This window comes from Rhinoderma darwinii, chromosome 5 (assembly GCF_050947455.1).
Source record: "Rhinoderma darwinii isolate aRhiDar2 chromosome 5, aRhiDar2.hap1, whole genome shotgun sequence".
NCBI lineage: Eukaryota > Metazoa > Chordata > Amphibia > Anura > Rhinodermatidae > Rhinoderma > Rhinoderma darwinii.
Window position 1 is genome coordinate 209,865,912 of NC_134691.1, and position 20,560 is coordinate 209,886,471.

General features: G+C 42.1%; 1 protein-coding gene across 2 annotated transcripts in view; it reads right to left on the minus strand.

Annotated features, from left to right (window-relative positions):
- The window catches only part of CCT5 (chaperonin containing TCP1 subunit 5), a 41,695-nt gene that overhangs the window by 20,413 nt on the left and 722 nt on the right, over positions 1-20,560 (minus strand). For both annotated transcript variants that reach the window (XM_075826908.1, XM_075826907.1), the window contains exons 2-10: positions 19,190-19,250; positions 15,832-15,996; positions 15,370-15,568; positions 13,003-13,195; positions 11,940-12,089; positions 10,257-10,376; positions 9,114-9,299; positions 8,481-8,618; positions 1,011-1,191 (exon numbers count right to left, since the gene is read on the minus strand). In XM_075826908.1, the coding sequence (XP_075683023.1) occupies positions 1,011-1,191; positions 8,481-8,618; positions 9,114-9,299; positions 10,257-10,376; positions 11,940-12,089; positions 13,003-13,195; positions 15,370-15,568; positions 15,832-15,996; positions 19,190-19,250 (1,393 nt within the window). The remainder of the gene's footprint in view (positions 1-1,010; positions 1,192-8,480; positions 8,619-9,113; positions 9,300-10,256; positions 10,377-11,939; positions 12,090-13,002; positions 13,196-15,369; positions 15,569-15,831; positions 15,997-19,189; positions 19,251-20,560) is intronic.

Sequence of the window (20,560 nt, forward strand, 5' to 3'; positions counted from 1 at the left end):
TGCAAACATCCATGCAAACTGTAGTCCTAACTTAACCTCTTAATGACCGCCACCCATCTTGATGGCAGGCGGTGCAGGTGCTTAGTCTACAGCGATGTCTTTTGGTGTCGATGTAGACGAGGCTGATATGCGCTCACCATCTAAGCAGGAGCTGTAACTTACACCTCATGAACTTAGAGCAGTCTCCTGAACAGAGCGGAGATTGGAACAGTCGAGGCCGGCGGTTTAACCCTTTAATAGCCGCTGTCCGTTACACGACCAAAGGAAACTCCTCTTTGATACAGTCAACAGAAATGTGATCAAACACTAGGGAATCCTCTGCAGTCAGCCCCGGGGACTTAGAAATGGCCCCAGGGCGGTCTGTTCAGTGTGCCTGCTGTTAGGGCCCTAACAGCAGCCTGTGTCATAGTTACAGTTTAATGGATTAGCATACAGGAGTATGCTAATACATTACAGGTATAAAATAAAGTTGTACATAAAAGATCCCTTAATACATTTTATAGGCCATACATTAAATATAAACCTACACGACCGTAACAACCTGAAGAATTAAACAGGTTACGCGTGAAATGAAGAAAAAAAATAAAAAAAAAATAAGTCCCCTTTTCCTATATTCCTGCCATAAAGAAAGAATTCTATGAAAACGTACAATTTTTTTTTTTACCCCCAATCTGTGCAAAACAACAAGGCCTCATAGACTGCTACAATTAAAAAATTAAGTTAAATGTGCACACCTAGGGCTTCGTTCACATCTGCGCTAGGGCTACGTTCCGCCGGAGCTTTGTCGGAACGGAGCCCTGACAGACAAACGGAAACCATAGCTTTCCGTTTCCATCACCATTGATTTCAATGGTGACAGATCCGGTGCCAATGGTTTCCGTTAGTGTCAGTTGTGCAAGGGTCTATCACACACAGAAATAGGTCACCGACAGTATAGCCATTTCGGTTTACAAGAAATAGTATGAAATACCTCAAAACCACAGTAGCGCTAGAATGTGTTGAAAGCTCACCATTTGTGTCCTTGCGCAGACAGTCAATGCCAAGTGCAGAGTTGTTTTCCTTCAGCTGTTTTGCACGTATTTCGGTCATGGTTTGAATGGGGTTCATACCACTGTTCTCTGCGAGTGACATTGGGATAGTTTCCAAAGCATCAGCAAAAGCTCGCATTGCGTACTGCTCCAAGGATGGACACTAAATGTAAAAAATGGAAGAAAGATTAATATAAAGGTTGCGAATTTTTATATATATATTTTTTTTTAGTCTTAAAACACAGCGAATAAACCAACATCACCATAATCATTAGTAAACTGCTCTGAGTTTTCAAATATATACCAGTTACCATGGAGGTCAGCATTCGTAAATATATATATATATATATTATAAACAAACCAAAAAAAACAAACAAACCCCTCTTAACCACTTCCGGACCGCCCATAGACTATAAAACGTCCAGGCGCTACGCAATTAACTCTGTTCCAGAACGTCCTGCAGAGTTAGCGTGTTTGCCGCTCCCCGGCGGCCTTTAGCTCCGTGATACAGCCATCTCTAGACAGCTGTATCATGGAACTTTAACCAGAGACCACTCAGCGTGGTCTCTGGTCATGTGATCAGTGGCAACCGGTCACATTGCTCTGAACAGCAGCGCTTACGCGCCGACTGGGGAGCTCTGTGATACAGCTGTCTCTAGACAGCTGATATCACGGAGCTTTCACCCGGAGACCACTCAGTGTGGTCAGGAAGTCGTTAAAGAAGAGCGAAAACACTTAATGGGTAAGAGACATATCGGAAAGTACATGGAGTCCCCCACCGTCGCTGAAACAATGGGGTAGAAGCGCTTGAAACCTATGACTGAGCGGCTCTCCTTGTTACACTAAGGCTAAATGCACACGTTGCGTAATTTGATGCAGGAAAATCCACAGGTAATTCCGCAGCCATAACCGCTCTGATGCGGTTTTGACATTTTGATGCCGAAATAGTTGGTTTTATGCTGCGTATCTTGGGGTGTTGTCCTTTAAAAACTGTCAGATACAATTTGCAAGTGGAAACGCAGGCTAAATGGACATACTGCGGATTTTAAAATATGCACCACGGGTCAATGTGCAGAAGACATAAGCACTGTGTAAATGAGATTTCTTGAAACCTCATTTACTTTGCTGGTACTGTATTACGCTACGGAATTGGCGAATGAGAAGATACATGGCAAATCCACATGCAATACGAAACGTGTACATTCAGCCTAAAGATGGGCTCGTAGATGTTCTAGGTGAGCCTGCCTTCAGAACAACAAGAGCAGATTTAGGAAAAGATGGAAAGATGAGCGCACCTGCCCCTTCATTTCAGGGATGGTGAAGATTTCAGCGGTCAGACCCCTCGCCACTAACCAAAACATCTAATATGTCTCTAGGACATATCAAAAATGGATCAAGGAGGAAAACATGTGAAGAGTCGAGTGTAAGGGTGTATTCACACTGATTTTGCTATGCAGCAAAAAAAAAAAAAAAAAAAAAGTTTTTACTGCAGTTCGGGACAGAAACTGCAGCATATGGCTGTAAAACGCATGAGTTTTTTTCCGTGCAGTTTTTCTTGTGTAAATACACACGAAATGAAAGGTTGCGGGAGCAGTGCTTGATGCCTTCTGTCAAGCATGGCAAAGGAAAGCAATTTGTATGGGGCAGTTCCATGCAAACCTCCCACCATCCCCATACCATTACAATTGTTCTGCCACGCAGAGCAGGCGGCTTCAAAACACTCCTCCAGCATACGCTCATTAACGGGGTATTCCCATCATCAAATGTATGGCATTGGCACAGGAAATCAATTTAGAGGTGGCAATATGGGAGTTCGTGGCATTATTTTAGTTTCTATAATCTAAAGCCCCATTTGCTTTGATAACAGCTTTGCACACTCCTGGCATTCCCTCAATCAGCTTCATGAGGTCTTTAACCTCTTAAGGCTCAGAGCCCATTTCTTAAATCTGACATATTTCACTTTGTGGTAATAACTTCAGTAAGGTTAAACCTATCTAAGCGATTGACATGGTTCTCTCGTGAGACATTGAATATATCGACCAAATTTTACCACGAACATAAAGCCCAGTGTTTATTTGTGAATTGCAAAATTTTGAAAAAAATAGAATTTTTTCTGAATTTAAATGCATCTGCTTGTAAAACAGATGATTATACCACCCAAAATAGTTACTAGTTCACATTTCCCATATGTCTACTTTAGATTGGCATCATTTTTTTTTTACATTTTTATTTTTCTTGGACGTTACAAGGCTTAGAACATAAAGGCTTTTGAAATTCTCAAAAATGAGAAATTGCCGTTTTTTTTAAGGTACCTGTTCAGTTCTGAAGTGGCTTTGAGGGGCCTATGTATTAGAACCCCCCATAAAAACACCCTGTTTTAAAAACTAGACCCCTCAAAGTATTCAAAACTGCATTTAGAAAGTTGTTTTTTTAACCCTGTAGGCATTTCACAGGAATTAATGCAAAGTGGAGGTGAAATTTGCAAATTTAATTTTTTTTGCCGAGTGTCAATTTTATTCTATTTTTTTCTGTAACACAGAAGGTTTTACCAGAGAAACGCTACTAAATATGTATTGTCCAGATTCTGCCGTTTTTAGAAATGTCCCACATGTGGCTCTAGTGCGCTCGTGGAATAAAACACAAGCCCTAGAAGCAAAGAAGCACCTAGTGCATTTTGGGGCCTCTTTTTTATTAGAATATATTTTAGGCAGCATGCCAGGTTTGAAGAGGTGTTGAGGTATCAAAACAGTAGGAATCCCCCAATAGTGACCCCATTTTGGAAACTACACCCCTCAAGGAATTCATTTATGGCGGTTACCATTTAGACCCCAGTTTTTTCACAGAATTTATTTGAATTGGGCTGTGAAATAAAAAAAAACAACATTTTTTCCAATAAGATGTTTTGGCTCAAAAGTTCTTATTTCACAAGGAACAAAATACCCCATTTTGTTGCCCAATTTCTCCGGTGTGCGGCAATACCACATTTGTGGTGATAAACTGCCATTTGGGCCTATGGGAGGGATCAGAAGCAAAGGACCACCATTTGGCCTACTGGGGATTTCATGGTGCCAAGTCATGTATGCAGAAGCACCTGAGGTACCAGTACAGTTGAAACCCCCGACAAGTGACCCCGTTTTAAAAACGACACCCCTTAAGGCATTCATCTAGAGGTGTAGTGAGCATTTTGACCGGAGACCTACACCCCATAAACTGTAATGTGGGTTCTCCCAGGTATGGCAATACCCTACATGTGGCTGTTGCCAGCTGCCTGGGCACACAGCAGGGCTCAGAAGGGAAAGATGAGGGGGGGATAAGCTGTGCGGAGTGCATCAGGGTAAGTAAAACTGGGGTAGATTTAAAATGTATCATACATCCCTTGATTTTTAAACACTTTCATACAGAGCCCTGGTTTTTCGGGACACGTGTCGCATTGATATATAATGTGTCCTCCCTTATCCCCCCCTCATAGCAGATTTTGCACCTCTTTTGACCTTTTTCCCTTCTTGCCAGTTTGGGGAGCTTCTCCTGGAAAGTGTTGCCGCCCTGGTACGATGCGTGTGGCCCCGCTTCCAGAAGTACTGGGTGCCCCCCCTTCTTGGTCCCTAAAGATTAGGTTCTTGATAACCACCTCTTGAAATTCCAGGAAAGTTCCCGTCTGGCCTGCACATCGACGTAGCACGTACGCATTGTACAATGCCATCTGTATGATGTGCCCGGCCAGCTTCTTATACCACACCGCATGGCGCTGTAGGGCTTCAGGGCTTGATCTGAAAAGTCCACACCTCCCATGTACCTATTGTAGTCCAGGATGCAGTCTGGTTTGGGGGTCTCTGTACTGGTACATGGGTACTGGTGCGGCATCTCTTGTCCTTGTACTTGACACACAATATGTTGCTGCTAGAATGTGCCCTGCTCGCACCGAGTGTTTGCCCTGCAGAGTCTTAGGGAGGACTCTCAGATTTCTTCTAGCAGTGCTGCATGCCGCAGTACTTCGGAAGCGAGGAACTTGGAGTGGGACGCTGGTATAAAAATTATCCAGGTATAGGTGGTGACCCTGGTCCAGCAGTGGGTGCACCAAATCCCACACAATTTTTGCATTAACTCCCAGTAAGGTGGGGGGGGGGGGGGGCAGGGGGCATTCTGGGGGCTGAATACTGGTGTCCTTCCCCTCATGTATCCTAAATTTGTAGGTATACCCTGATGCACTCTTGCACAGCTTATACATCTTCACGCCATACCTTGCCCTCTTACTTGGCAGGTACTGGCGGAATTGAACCCTCCCTTTATAAAGTACCAGGGACTCATCAATAGAAATACACTTCTCGGGGGTGAATGCTGGGAAAACCAGGCACTGAAACAGTCTAATAGGGGTCTCCGTTTATACAAACGGTCAAAACTGGGGTCATCTCGGGGCAGGCACTGCTCATTGTCAGTATAATGTAAGAAGCAAAGTATTGCCTCATAACGAATCCTGGACATGGCCATGCGGTACATCGGGGTGTGGTATAAGAAAAAGCCTTATGTTCCAGTTCAGTTCTGAAGTTGCTTTGAGGGGCCCATATATTAGAAACCCCTATGAAACACCCCATTTTAGAAACTAGACCCCTCAAAGTATTCACAACAGCATTTAGAAAGTTTATTAACCCTTTAGGTGTTTCACAGGAATTGAAAGCAAAGTAGAGGTGAAATTTACATGTTTCATTTTTTTTGTCAGAAAATTTTTATTCCAATTTTTTTTCCCAGTAAAACATAAGGTTTTACCAGAGAAACGCAACCCAATATTTATTGCCCAGATTCCGCAGTTTTGAGAAATATCCCACATGTGGCCCTAGTGTGGTAATGGACTGAAGCACCGGCCTCCGAAGCAAAGGAGAACCTAGTGGATTTTTAGGCCTTCTTTTATTAGGCACCATGTCCGGTTTGAAGAGGTCTTGTGGTGCCAAAAACCAGTGGAAAACCCCTGAAAGTGACCCCATTTTGGAAACTAGACCTTGAAGAATTCATTGTAGTTTTCATGGGGTGCATGCGACATTGATCAGTTTTTATTCTATTTTGAAATGGCGTGGTGACCAAAAAAAAAAAAAAAAGCAATACTATTGTTTTTTACAGCGTTCACCGTGCGCTATAAATGACATATTCACTTTATTCTGCGGGGCGATACGATTACGGCGATACCAGATGTTTATAGTTTTTTTTTATGTCTTATGGCGTTTGCACAATAAAATACGTTTTGTAAACAATCATTCACTTTTTGTGTTACCCTATTCTAAGAGCAAGAACGTCTTTATTTTTCCATCAATAAAGCCGTGCGAGGACTTATTTTTTGCGTAACGAACTGTAGTTTCCATCAGTACCATTTTAGATACATGTGACTTTTTGATCTCTTTTTATTCCATTTTTTGGGAGGTGAAGTGACCAAACAATTGTGATTCTGGTACGGTTTATTATTATCTTTTATGGCGTTCACCGTGCGGGATAAACATAATTTTGTAGTTCAGGCCGTTACGACCAATTATCTATAGTTTGTTTATTTATATTACTAATAAAGGACTGATAAGGGAAAAAAAAAAGGATGATTTTTATACTTTTATCACCACTTATTTTCTTATATTTGTACACAACTTTTTTTACACCGTTTTACTTTGTCCCACTAGGGGACTTGAGGGCAGGAGGCCCCGATCGCTATTCTAATACACTGCACTACATGCTGACCGTAAGCATAGTGGGTCCTGACTGTCAGGACTCACTAAGCTTCTGTAGATGGCATAGCCGGACGCCATTGTTAGGCCTCCGGTTGCCACAGTCACCATCGCCGCCCGCTATCATGTAGAGGGCCGTCGATGGTGGTTTAACCCCCTAAGAAGCTGCGATCGCTATTGAATGCGGCTTCTAAGGGGTTCATCGGTGGGGACACAGCGATGGGTTCCTGCACACTAAGCTGTGATAGCTGCTGTCAGCAACAGCAGCTATCACAGCTCAAACACGCGCCGGGGAAAGATGGCACCGTGTTAACTCAGAACAACCTAACCAAAAGGCGCTTGTTCACCCAGATCTTCTGATCCTCCACGCTCTTTCAACATGCCTCAGGGTATGTGTATGTGCTTTTGCTAAACCTATACTGACTTTTGGGCTATATTGTCTAACTTTGGCAGCTGCATTTTTCTATAGCTATTTGAGCTACACTATCTCTTGTTATACGTCAATAGCTACACTCTTTTCTTGTGCTGACTCCTATTTAGCAGTATACATATATCTATTTTTTTATACTGCGTTGTCTTTATACGTTTTATTGTATACATATCGATTTAGCTGCACCCTTTCTGTGCTGGCTCTGACGTATTATCATTATATGCATGCTGCCACATGCTATCCTGCCCTCCCTTTTTTGTATAGGTTCTGATATTGTACAGGCCACCTTCTCATTTCTATTTGCTACATGTGGGATTTATATTACACACCCCTGGGCTTGTGTTATTTTTGGATATTATTCGAGCGTGTGAGTGATCATTAGTATATGGTTGATTCTGTTGGTCATGGTCTTTTCCATCTGACCCTGCTGTATATGTCTCCGTATATGCTGTATTATTTCTCTTTTTCTATTACTGTGTTATTTTGTCATTATATTTAATAAAGATATTTTTTGTGCTTTTTATATTGAGTACAATATTTTCTTAAGGGATATGTCCCATTTGGTTCGTTGTTAGGTTCCACCGTGTTAACTCAGGTCAGTACTATTACTGAGCTGAGCGCGAATGATGTGCTCAGCCCGACGTAATGGTACTGAGCAGGAGGGGGTTAATGAACAGAAATGCCTTGTCAAGAGTTAATTTGTGGAATTTCTTGCTTTCATTACATGTTGTAGACCATCAGTTGTGTTGTGCAGAGGTAGAGTTGGTACACACTGCCATTAGAGTGTTGAGTCCTATTCAACCATTAATTTCTGTTAATTATATAGCACCAACATATTCCGCAGCGCTGTACAGAGGTCCACACTTAGTCAACTATTGGGGCTCACAATCCAAGTCCTTATCAGTAGGTTTTTGGGGAGTGGAGGAAAACCACGCAAACTCCATGCAGATGTCCTATCCAAATTACAAAATAAACAGCATCTCAGATTAGAGCCCACAAATGCTTCACAGAGATCAAGTACCAGAAATATCTCATGAACTGCTCAGAGGAGACTGCAAGAATCAGAATGTGCAACGATGTAAAAGCGGCTACTTTGAAGAATCTCAGATATAAAAAAAATGTGTTTTGTTCAACACTTTTTGGTTCACTACTTAATTCAATGTGTTACTTCATAGCTACTGTCTTCAATATGAATCTGCACCAAACCAGACACCATAGAATAAAAAGGGGTGTCCTAACCTTGACTGGCACTGTACATACTGCGCGCGTGTGCTACACATTAGAATATATAAACCCTTAAAAAGGAATTTCACTTGTGATTACCTTGTCAGCAGCCTGGCTCACTGCTAAGGCACAGGATATCTCTGCAGCTCCACCACCATAAACAATGCGGCTGTCACGTATCAAGTTTCGAATGACGCAGAGTGCATCATGAAGAGAACGCTTGGCTTCTTCAATAATCTGCAAAAAAAAATAAAATTTTTTTATCAATCTATTCTAGTAAAACAAAAAAAATCAGTAAAAAACGAGGACTAGTGTTTATCTGAACATAATAGGATGGTATAAATAAGCTATAGCATTCATGGCACTATGGCGATTGCTCCAACCTACTATTCTGAATTGCCCTGTGTGGCGCACTGGTGAAAGCTGGTTTGGCAAGTCTGTAATTAGCTGGATCCTGTGTGTCAATCACATCTAAGTTCATGAATTTAGATGTGACCGATAACGTGGATTTCAGGGCCACAGTTATGATATTTTGATCTTATGCTGCTCCACAGGGATCCGGCTTCCCACGTCCCATTGGACGGGAAACTGGAAAGGGTAAGGAGGGGAAGTAACCTGCTTTCTGTCCTGGCCATGGAGGTGTAGAGGGAAAAACGTGACTGTAGCAACTAGTTTTATAAAATAACGGCCGCTGTCGCTGTAGTGGTGTATTAAGCTTATTGGTATACTTACCATTTTATTCCCCCCTCTGATAAAAATGGTCACAGCTCTTGAGTTTTTACACTGCTCTATAACTAGCATTCGATCCTTTGTTGTTCCAAAAGAAATCTCCCGAACTATTCCAGCAAAGCCAAGTTTCTCGGGAGTGAGCTCACTGAATCGTGGAACAATACGGCCTCCAGTAGCAATAGCAATCAACTGTAAAATAGAACGTTTATTGGGTAAGGTAAAACAAACATGTTGCAGGACTCCAAGAGAAATAATTTCATAATATAGGCTTCTAGCCGCTTTAACCCCTTCCGGCCGCACAGCTTCGTATCGAAATACATAAAATAACGGTATCAAACCGTTTCAAGGTGCACGGTATCGAAGTTTCGATGCATCGTGCATCCCTAGATGCAGTCCTAATGCACATGGAACCCGAAGAGCCTATTTACACTGCGTCTGCATTGTGCAGAGTAGGTATAGGCAAACCGTGGCATCAGTCGCCCATAGTTATACCTACACACACACGAAAGTGGCCTCAGACTACGTAGGCGCACGTAAGAGCCAAAACGCAATAGGTGGTAGTAGGGTGTTATTTATCTGGGGTGTGTGGATTATGGAGGGGTGTGATTTAAGCTCAACTGGAAACCTGTGTGAAGGTCGAGTGCAAGATTGAGTGATTGAGTGAAAAGAACCCCTTACATTAACACCCATAGTATTCATTTTTTACCAAAATGCCTTTGCATAAAATAGTGCAAACAGTTTTGTTTTTTCCCTTTCAAATGCTGTATAGAATAGCACAAAAAAACAAAACATCAGCACAAAACCAAACGTATACCTGCCCTTTGTGGGGTGAACGGGGACATATGGATACGGTTGACATCTACACATCGGGAGTGTGAATTCAGCATAAGGGACATCGCCTCTTTCCTTTATTTTATGATCAGTGCTGCTGTAAAGCCCCTACTGTTTACAATAGAAGCCACGAAGCCCCCACACACTGAACAGGGACTCCAAGGCTATAGCCCCAGAAGTAGACTGGGCAGTCTAATGAAATATGAGAAGAATGGAAAGGTGTTCAAATAAGATTATGAAATGGTTATACTTGGCAACGTACTGTTTAAACGTATAACGAGTAATACTCAATTGTGCACAGCTCAGATTCCTTACCTCGATTTCAGGCCCTCCGACCCAACGGACAGCAGGAAGCTCATTTTGAAGCAAGAGATGATTTGCTTCATCATCAAAGCCCCATTGACAAATGGCAAGATTTGCCCCAGTATCTTTAATCTGCAAGCCAAAAAAAGCACACACATTTGTCAAATCTTCATCAGCTCTAACTCTAATCCTCAAAATCCTGCTCCTGGATTCTATCATGTAAATCACACCCACAATTGACGACTTCCCTGGTGTAAGCAAAGTAAATAAGAACTAAGGGCATGTTCACACAACTTATTTAGGAGGTGTATTTGAGGGTAAATCGCTCGTATTACACCGGCAAACATTTTCCCATCGATTTAAATGAGAAATAGACTAGTTCATATGAAGGGTAATTTTACACTGCTAAATTTTCAAAAAAAGCCTCGTAAAAAATAGTATTAGTTACAGGCCACTTCTTGAAATGTTTTAGAAGTAGATTTTTCATAATTAACCAAAAAATAAATAAAAAAAAGTGTAAATCTGCAATATATTTTTTTACCCTATAGCCCAAAATAAGTAGCTTCATCGTATGGGTTTATTTTATTTGTATTATATTTACTTAAATTTTACTTTTTGCTTAGTAGACGACTTCACACGTAAAAAAAACCAATATTAAAAAAATAAATAAAATTGGAATAGCGATATATTCCAATAAATTACTGCTGGTGCACGTAAACTGCACAATAACCTGTTTGAGCACACCTAAAATATTCCCTGACTGACAATATATGACAGCCCTGGGGCTTTACTTACCACAGCAGTGAACTCAGTCGATCAGAATGCTGGGGGCTAAAAGAAAGAGGCCTCTCCATTTGTTTCTACTACTTATGTACGGCAATCAATACTGAAAGGGGTTAAATGTCCAGAATCCAAGGCTTCTCCGATCCTGGCTGTTACAGCTGAAAAATGTTTGTCAATCACAGCCGGGCAATCGTGCAGGCATAGAAGACCACGATTGGGATATCATCCATGTCCATTTGTGGAAAGGTGCCAATACAGATCTTGTTGCAATCAGCTGCCATGTTTTTTTTCGAAATGGCAATTCCATGGAATCAATTTAGTACAGTTTCTCCATTGGGAAACCGCTTTTGCGTCTCTGGGATTATGGTAAAAGCCTTTTCCGAGAAGGTCCCGAAAATGCTACTTTGGGCTTTTTACGCAACAATCGCCACTTTTGTGGGAAGGGGGTTTTGGCTTGAGGAAAGGAGAGTGGTTACCGCAGGCCAATAACTATTAGATTTCATGCCAGAAAACTGGCATAACGCACGGTAGAGGTCCGAGCTCTCAAATGCCGGTTTACTCCAACTATTCTTACTATTAAGACTGGCGTATGAAAGCCAGTCTTAATAAAATTGCCCCTTCTATACTGTATTCCCTCCAATGTCCCATTTTAAATATATATATATATATGTTTGGGAATGTATGGTGAAGAAAATGCAAACATTCAAAATGGCAAACTCTGATAAGGTGAAAACCCACCAGGATAATGGGTCACAATTCTACAGTATTGAAAGCGGCTAATTGCAGAGTACCCCCTCCTTTCAACAATTGCAAACTATGGACACAAAAGTAATAAAGGGGTTTCTACAAGCTTAGAAACAAATAAAAATAATAAAACATTTGAAAAGGAAATACGGAAAGTTCCATACAAACCTGTTTAACCATCTCAAGGAATTTTTCTCGCTCATATTTTTGAAGTGCTTTATAGTCTTCGACTGATGTCACGTCAAGCTTATGTTTAGTCTTTGGTTTAGGTGGTTCAAATGGACAAGTGAGAATAGCAATTTTAGCATCCTTAACTTCCTAAAATTAAGAACCACACAAGAGGCTTTCAGTGCTAGAACTTATGAGGTAGTCTCACGACAAACGTGTTAGGAATAGTTACACATCTAAATATACATTTCATGAATCCCGGAATCCATTAAAAATCAATTCTTGAAAATGGTTGTGACAGCCATGCATGCGCTGCGGAATCTAGTTATCCTGTAGTGAAGCAGCACTCCCAGCCAGATTGTCGTTCTATAGAATACAGTAAGATAGCGTCTAGCTGACACCTATGCCCCAGTGAATTCTATAGGACTGCAATTATATGGCGTGCCGGACTACTGCACGACAGGAAACAAAATATATAGAAGGTTCTAGATCCTTAAATCAGGATTAAAGAGGACCTGCCAGCATTCTTGACATGTCCGTTTTTAGTAAATACTTGTATTCCCCATGAAACAAGAATGCAGGAGCATTCCTCGGCTTATCCGCCTGGTAAATAAATGTGGTTACACTTGTCAATACACTGTCTGACCCTGTGGGCACTGATTGGAAAGTCTAGGGGTACTTTGGTAGGGCTCAACCCCAAGGAAGCCGTTCCTTGCTCTGGCGCACACGTTACATCTGCTTGCTACAGTTTAGGGACACGCCCCATTGTCAAGTAGAACGGTAACAAATGTATGAATTCGTGATAGAGGAACAACAAAAAGGGACAGCACAACAGTTTCAGAATATTTTTTGTCTCTTCAATTTTTTCTGGGGAATGAGTATATACGCTAAAACACACGTAAGTAATGCCGACAGGTATGCGTTAATAGAGACAATAGTGCCCTGTCAGTCAGTGACCCTCTGAGCACATGAACCCTTCCTCCTTTCCATTAATGAAATCTGTTCTCTGCTCAGACACCGTTGTGAATGCAGCCTTATGTTTTACGCAGTCGCACAAACTTACCTTTGGCATTTGTGGGTGGCTGAAGTCTTTGTCTACGATTACTCCTTTTATCAGCTTTGTGTCTTCAAGTTTTCCCCCGACTTTACCTTCAACTTTAATCAACTCAAAATCCACATCTTTACGTTTCATATCAGCAACAGTGAGAATAGCATTTACTGCAATTTCTGCCATCTGTCTGTGACATCGGTTAATTCTTCATAAAAAAAAGAAAAAAGGATTTTTGTACTCCACATAAAACCTTTAGTGTTGTATTTATGGGGGGGGGGGGGGGGGGGGAATGGACAGACGGACGACAGGTGGAAGGAAAGAAAGAATAAGAGGAAAAGTCTAGACATGTAAGCAGCCTAACGCACTGCTGCCCAGACTGGCAGCAAAGGAGGCCATGGAACACGTGGCAAAACGAGGTCCGGTCGAGCGGGTAGCGTCCACAAGTAGACTAAAAGTCGGTATACAGGGCCAACCTGGCACGACCAAGATTGCAGGAATGCCTTCTGCTTTTGCCCAGAGTGCTCAAGAGGGAAGGAGAGAAAAAACAGATACAGGAGGGAGAACTTGTATCACGGAGTACCGAGAGCATCGACCGTGATGGCTCTGGTATCCCTCGCTCTGGCCATGTAGGTTACCAGAATGGACGAGCCTTGAAGTAAGGCTTGACCTTCTGATCCTGGTCTAAAAGACATGGTGTTTGAGAACCCACCAAAAAAGGAGGACCCACCCTTTGGACCTTATTTTGTGGAAGATGGGTGCTTTTAACACCTGTAGCCTCAGATAATTTCATCTAGTTCCAAAGAGACAGGACACTGAAAAAATAGGACAGTCAGGTACCACTTGGAAGCCGTACCAGCAGACCAAGCTTTAAGCCAGGTAGTCCTGCAGATTGCAGCGGAAGAGGCCAAGGCCCAAGCTACAAGATGGGCACCCTCACACAGATACTTGGGACGCACTGGAGATAATGCGAGACAGATCCACCAATTCCTCTGGAAGGGGGCCAGAGAGCAGTTAATGGCAGAGTTTGTGTGCCCATTCAGTGATTGCTTTGGGGAAGAAAAAATATATGTTAAAAAATGAATCAGGAGAAGGACATAGCCAGGAGTCCTTAAAAAGGATTTTAGAAAAGCAGTGCACATGGCAATCCTGAGGATCTTGGAAGGAAGTTGAGTCCACCATAGGCAAAGTAGTAACTGACTAAATGAGAAACTGGAGGATCCACTGCCAGAGACTTAACCCATTTGGAAGAATTCACTTCCTGAAAAGGATAGAGGACTTCCAGACAGCTAGAGTGAGAAAACATCTTGTCTAGATCTTTCCATATAGTCTAAACCATCTTTATGCTGTAGAATCACTGGATATAGAGTGCATTGCTATGTGCTGGATTTTATGCACCCATTTACACTTTTTTAGATCTGTTTAATGGGCAGAATACATAGCAGAAGTAAGCACTTTTGGACATACAAATAACACCTACCTGATTACCATACATACTTTTTGGAAATACAAATTTATAAATCAGACGTACATATTTCCTCTACTGTTACATCAACTTGTGAAACTAACTGTATGATGTCAGACTTAGACGATTCACATTTTACCTTACACAGGATCTGCGGCCATAAAAGAATAAAATGCCTTGCCCATTAAAGAGGCTCTGTCACCACATTATAAGTTCCCTACCTTCTACATATTGTGATCTGCGCTGTAATGTAGATAACAGCCATGTTTTTTTATTTAGAAAAACGATCATTTTTGATGGAGTCGACACCCATTTTAGATTTATGCTAATGACTTTAATAGACAACTGGGCGTGTTTCTGCTATTTGACCAAGTGGGCGTTGTGGAGAGAAGTGTATGACGCTGACCAATCAGCGTCATACACTTCTCTCCATTCATGTAATCAGCACATAGTGATCCTGCATTGTTCACTATGTGCTGCCACTCATTCATTAATATTACTGAAGTGTCTTGACAGTGAATAGACATCGCCTCCAGCCAGGATGTGATGTCTATTCACAATCCGGACACTTCAGTAACGTTTGTGTGGGATTTACAGCACAGCAAGCGTGATCTCGCTGTAAGCGGACATTTACAGAGTGATCTCGCTTGCGGTCATTAAGTCCCAAACAAACATTACCGAAGTGTCGGGATTGTGGATAGACATCACATCCTGGCTGGTACAATAAATGGTGCCATGAAAAACTACAACTTGTCCCGCAAAAAAAAAACAAAACCCTCATATGGCTATATGGACGGAAAAACAAAAAGATAACTTTTGGATGGTATGGAAGAGAAAACAAACGTGAAAATCTGAAAAATGGAGGAAAGGCGTCAAAGGGGGTGTCCAACTATAACATGTTTAGTTAAATAACTTACACTTTTGATCCCAGCGTGGTCATAGCAGTTTGGATAAGTGGTTCCACATTTTCAGGATCAACAGGATAATTGTCACTGATTTTATCCAGGTTCTCAATAGCAATTCTTGCAGCTTGTTCATAGCCATCTGCAATTCTGATAGGATGGATACCACGATCTAACAATTGTTCAGCTTGTTCCAATAATGCGCCAGCAAGAACTGAAACGATGAAGCTTACATTTTAGGGTGTTCAGTGAGCCTTTTGGCTATAGACTTGACATGTAAGGAGAGATGCACTATGACTTCCACATGCCGTACGATGGCATATGAAAAAGGTTTGTCGTCGTGAGACAGCTGCCTTACATATAATGTTCTCAGAAGTTTTACTTACAGGAATCTTGCCATTTCAGACATTATCTACCGTCCTCTTATAGGCCACATTATCACATTTGAACAATAAAAATATTCAATAAAAATCTTACCAACAACTCCGGTTGTCCCATCACCAATTTCATCATCTTGAGATTTGGACAACTCAACCATCAATTTGGCAATCTGATGATCAACATCCATCATGCCAAGAATAGTTGCACCATCATTTGTCACGGTGACTTGACCATCTTTATCCACCATCATCTTATCAAGTCCTGAAATGTAAGCAATAGAAAGCCATTTAAAGAACCATTAGGCTGAGCAGATACATTTTTTTGCAAATTTATCCTGAGAAAAATAAAGGAATAAGGGTATGTGCACACACACACTAATTACGTCCGTAATTGATGGACGTATTTCGGCCGCAAGTACCGGATCGAACACAGTGCAGGGAGCCGGGCTCCTAGCATCATAGTTATGTACGATGCTAGGAGTCCCTGCCTCTCTGCAGGACAACTGTCCCGTACTGTAATCATGTTTTCAGTACGGGACAGTTGTCCGGCAGCGAGGCAGGGACGTAATTAGTGTGTGTGCACATACCCCCAAATCTGCGGCAAAACCCGTTCACATTTGCATGGTTAAATCCGTAACGGACCAGTTTTTATCCGTATTCTGATCAGTTAAAAATACCATTGAAATAAAAATAACGGATGCAAACTCATTACAATCCGCTAGTATCAGTTTCACATTGACACCATTGATAAAAATAACCCATCGGTTAGACATCAGTTTCTTTGAACGGAGATAAAGTACTGCACTTTTATCGGTCAAAAAAACAAATGACTAATATAAATGGACAATTAAAAATCCCATTGATTTCAAACGGCTTTTTAACAGATCAGTTTTTAACCTTATTCTGATCTAAAAACGGATTATACAACGCAAATGTGAATTTACCCTAACACCTCATAAGAATGGGGATTACAGTAGTCCATGTGTATGCTGCAGAACCAACTCAAAAATCAGGCTTTTTTTTGTTTTTAAATCCCTGCAACAAATCTGCTGCCATTAATAAAACCCTTCACATTTCGTGTGAAAAAAACAAAACAGTGGTCAGATTTAGCACGTGGACTTATTCTATGCGTATCCATAGCAGGTACGTCATGACAATTACTCCGTCTAAGAGGGGGGTAAAGGGGGCTTTCTGGTGCTATCAAAACACAAAAAAAGCACCATGTGAAATACAGCATCCAGGGGAGCACAGGACCTCCACCTAGATAAGGGGAAAGAGGGGCTATCTGGTGTCAGTAGTAACTACAAAAAAAGAAACGACATGTCAGGTACAGGGGTAATATGGTTGCAGTGCTGAAAATAGTGGGTAGTCATTGCAGGTAAAGGTTCTTGCTATAACAAAATTACTCCAGCAACGGAAGAGTAATGCGGCTGCTTAGCACGACTGCTCTACAAAAATAGTGAGGAAATATGACGTGCCTGCAAAAGCTGCATAGCCATTTTATATACAGATGTGCAGAAGCAGGCAGAGCCACAGACAGGGCTGTGGAGACTGGTTGCGTAGCCCCAGTCAAGCTTCCAGTCAGATGCCTAGTAGGCCGCAGTGAAGCCGTTGAGTAAAGTACTGATGCAGCCAAGCTTAAAGGGGTTGCCCAGTCCCAAACAAATTGATGGCCTATCCTCAGGATAGGCCATCAATATGTGATCACCTGGGGTCCAACTCCCGGAAGCCCTGCCAGTCAGCTATTTTGAAGGGGCAGCAGCCCTCAAATTGGAGATGGTTGTAATACTGTGAACCGCTTTAAAGCAACTCATCTTCATTAGTATTAAAGGCTAAGTGACATCCGATGAACACGTAGGGCGGATGTGCGCTACCCAAAAATGTTGCGGGCTCAGGTGCTGGTGGTTTCATACAGCTGACACCGACCTGCAAGGGTCAGAATCAACTCAAATTCTGGCTAATTAAGCCCTCAATTGAGGGGTTAAATGGATAGTGGATCAAGACGATAGCTCCTCAAGTTTAATATATAAAAAAATAAAATTATATATATATATTTTTTTTTCCCATTTCACCACAAAAAGTTTAACGTATCTTGGAACATTAAACAAAAAAAAAAAAAAGAACCCGTCCCACAAAAAAAATAAGCCCTCATACGGGTATTTCGACAGAGAGATTAGAAAGTTATGGCTCTTGGAATGAAAAAAAAAACAAAAAAAAAAACCAAGGGGTTAAAGGCTATTTCCACCTTTCATCAGGTAACCAGTAGTATATGAAAGGTTTTTTCCCCCAATGCTATGTGTGGTCTTCTCTCTCTACATTGTACAGAGCAGGGTAGGATTGTACCCAGGGCAATGTCCTCCCTGTCTGCGGATTTATCCCCAAGCGGAGGGAGGCAAGCTCCGGAGTAGAGAGAAGGGTCTCAGACTGCATTCACACACAGCATTTTAGGTGGCATTTTTTTTCCATGCAGTTTTAAAAGCAGCCAGATGTTACATTACAGTTTATAATAAGATATCAAATGAACTACACAACTGTATTTTCATTTATGGCTTATGAGGCAATTTTTGTAAACAGTGGTGGTTTTTTTTCAAACGCAGCATGCTTTGGGTATGGCGTTTACCATAGGACTTCACTATTGTACTATAGGACTTCAAAAACAGCAGAAAAAAAAAAAACACCAAAAATGTATGTTACATTTAAAAACGGCAAACTTTTTTATTGGGTGCCGTTTAAAAAAACCACCAGAAAATTTCTGCGTGTGAAGGAGGCCTAAAGCAGATGAACGACCTCAGCCACAGCGCCAATGTTAGAAGACGCCCCACAGAGTCACGTAAAGTAGCTGCAGACTCGGCAGCAACAAAATGGCCTTTTGACTGTGTTAATAAATACTTTAGAAAGTTGCTAATTTTGCTTTTAAGAAAAGGAAGATAAAAATAAAATCAGTGCTGAAGTGTTCATCCCCTTTCAGCTAAATAAGTCGTGAGAGGTCACCTATGAAGGGAATCCAATGGCACAGCAGCCTTACTTCACGAGACATTGAATTATAGGGCCATGAAACAAATTGTAGTTCTAACCTAGAGCTTCTTTACTCATTGGGGGCCCAGGTTGTCAGGGAACACGAGTGCTCCCTGCTGTCCCCACATACAGATAACTGAAGACAGCGCTGTACTGTTAACCCAACACTTCTTATTCGGGAACACACGGCCCAATAGGACACTGTTCACGGACTGCTTATTTCAGTTCCCCTTCACAGTACAGGATCAGGCGGTCTGTGTAACAGCCGGATTCTGACCATTGCACTGCGTGCAGGAAAGCGCGGCGGCAAACCCAGCACGTAGATTACTGCTCAGCTTGTCACAAAAAGTTGCAGGCAGCAAGTGGTCATGGCAATGCATTTTTTTGGCCATCTAAGATCTCTAGCGTATGAAAATAGAGAAGCAAAACCATTATCTCACCATTGGGTCCCAATGAAGTCCTGAGGGTGTTCGCAACAGCCTTGGCAGCCATAATGTGAGACTGAAACATAAAAAGGAACACTTACATTTTTTTTACATTTAAGACCATATAATTTTTTTTTGGACATGTCACATTTCATACACCCTTTAGAAACATGGCATCTGCTAGTATCGTATGCAAGCCCAACCAGTTAAAGGTGTGTTCACATCAGCGTCAGCCTTCCGTTTATGGGTTCCATTAGACCTCTCCGTTGGAGAAACCCCATGAAAGCATAACCGTTGATTTCAATGGTAATGCTTCTGTTACAATTGCTTTCCATTTCGGAAGATTTCCATTTTTTTTTTTTTAGCAGAATCAATAGCGTAGTTAACTACGCTAATTTTAGGGAAAAATTTCTTCAAATTTTAAATATGGTTACAAAACGACCCTAACACGACCACTGTAGTCATACACCAGCCTCCGCAGTGACGAAGCAGTCATGTGCAGATAGTCTGCACGTCATCACTGCAAGACCGCTAACAAAGGCTGGCGGGACCAGAGGAGTAGTGCTGAGCCAGGTGTAGAGTAGATTGATGTTCTTGCCATGCGGTCAATTTCTCCCCAATACTAGTGCTCGGGGTTGCTGGTTCTCATTGAAGTAACCACGCTGGTATAGAATCTTAGGGCTTATCCACACAACGGAATTTCTGCAGCAATACCGTTGAAAGTTGCAGATATCCTGCTGCGGCAAAAACAGAGAATAGTGCGTATTTTTCACAGTGCTGGGAGATGGCGACATCTCCTCTGAAAAACGCAGCAATGCAGTCCACAGCAGGACTGGACATGCTGCAGTTCAAAACAATACGCACCGCAGGTCATTATCGGCTCAGATTTTTTTTTATGCACCGTGCGGATGAGATGTGTTACATTTCATCCACTGTGCTGCTACCGCATTCCGTTTTTTCTGTCCACCATTCCCCTGCATGTGGACGAGCCTTTACAGGCAATGCGCCATGGGAAAAAGTATGCAAATTAGCACTCAGGAAGAAGGAAAACTATCTCTCTGGCGCCACCTACTGGAGGTAGCTTCCCTGTCAGTGGCTTTGAAACAGGATTTGGGATTTTAGCCAAGCCGGTCCAGTCTGCGCCACAAGAAAGAGAAGCCAATCTGTAAGCGGCCGTTTCAGGTTGTTTGCCCCTCATCAGTACAGAGCAGGATGGGCGGGTAAGAGGCCTCTTCTCTGGGGGCACACTGCATGCAATTCTCCAAACCGATTTTCCTTAGCTAAGTGGCAGACCACGGAGATCTGCAGAAGTCACTACTTTGTGAGGGCATCATGATGTAGAGGACAGGTTCCCTTTAATAGCAACCAAACCCACAGCGATCAAGT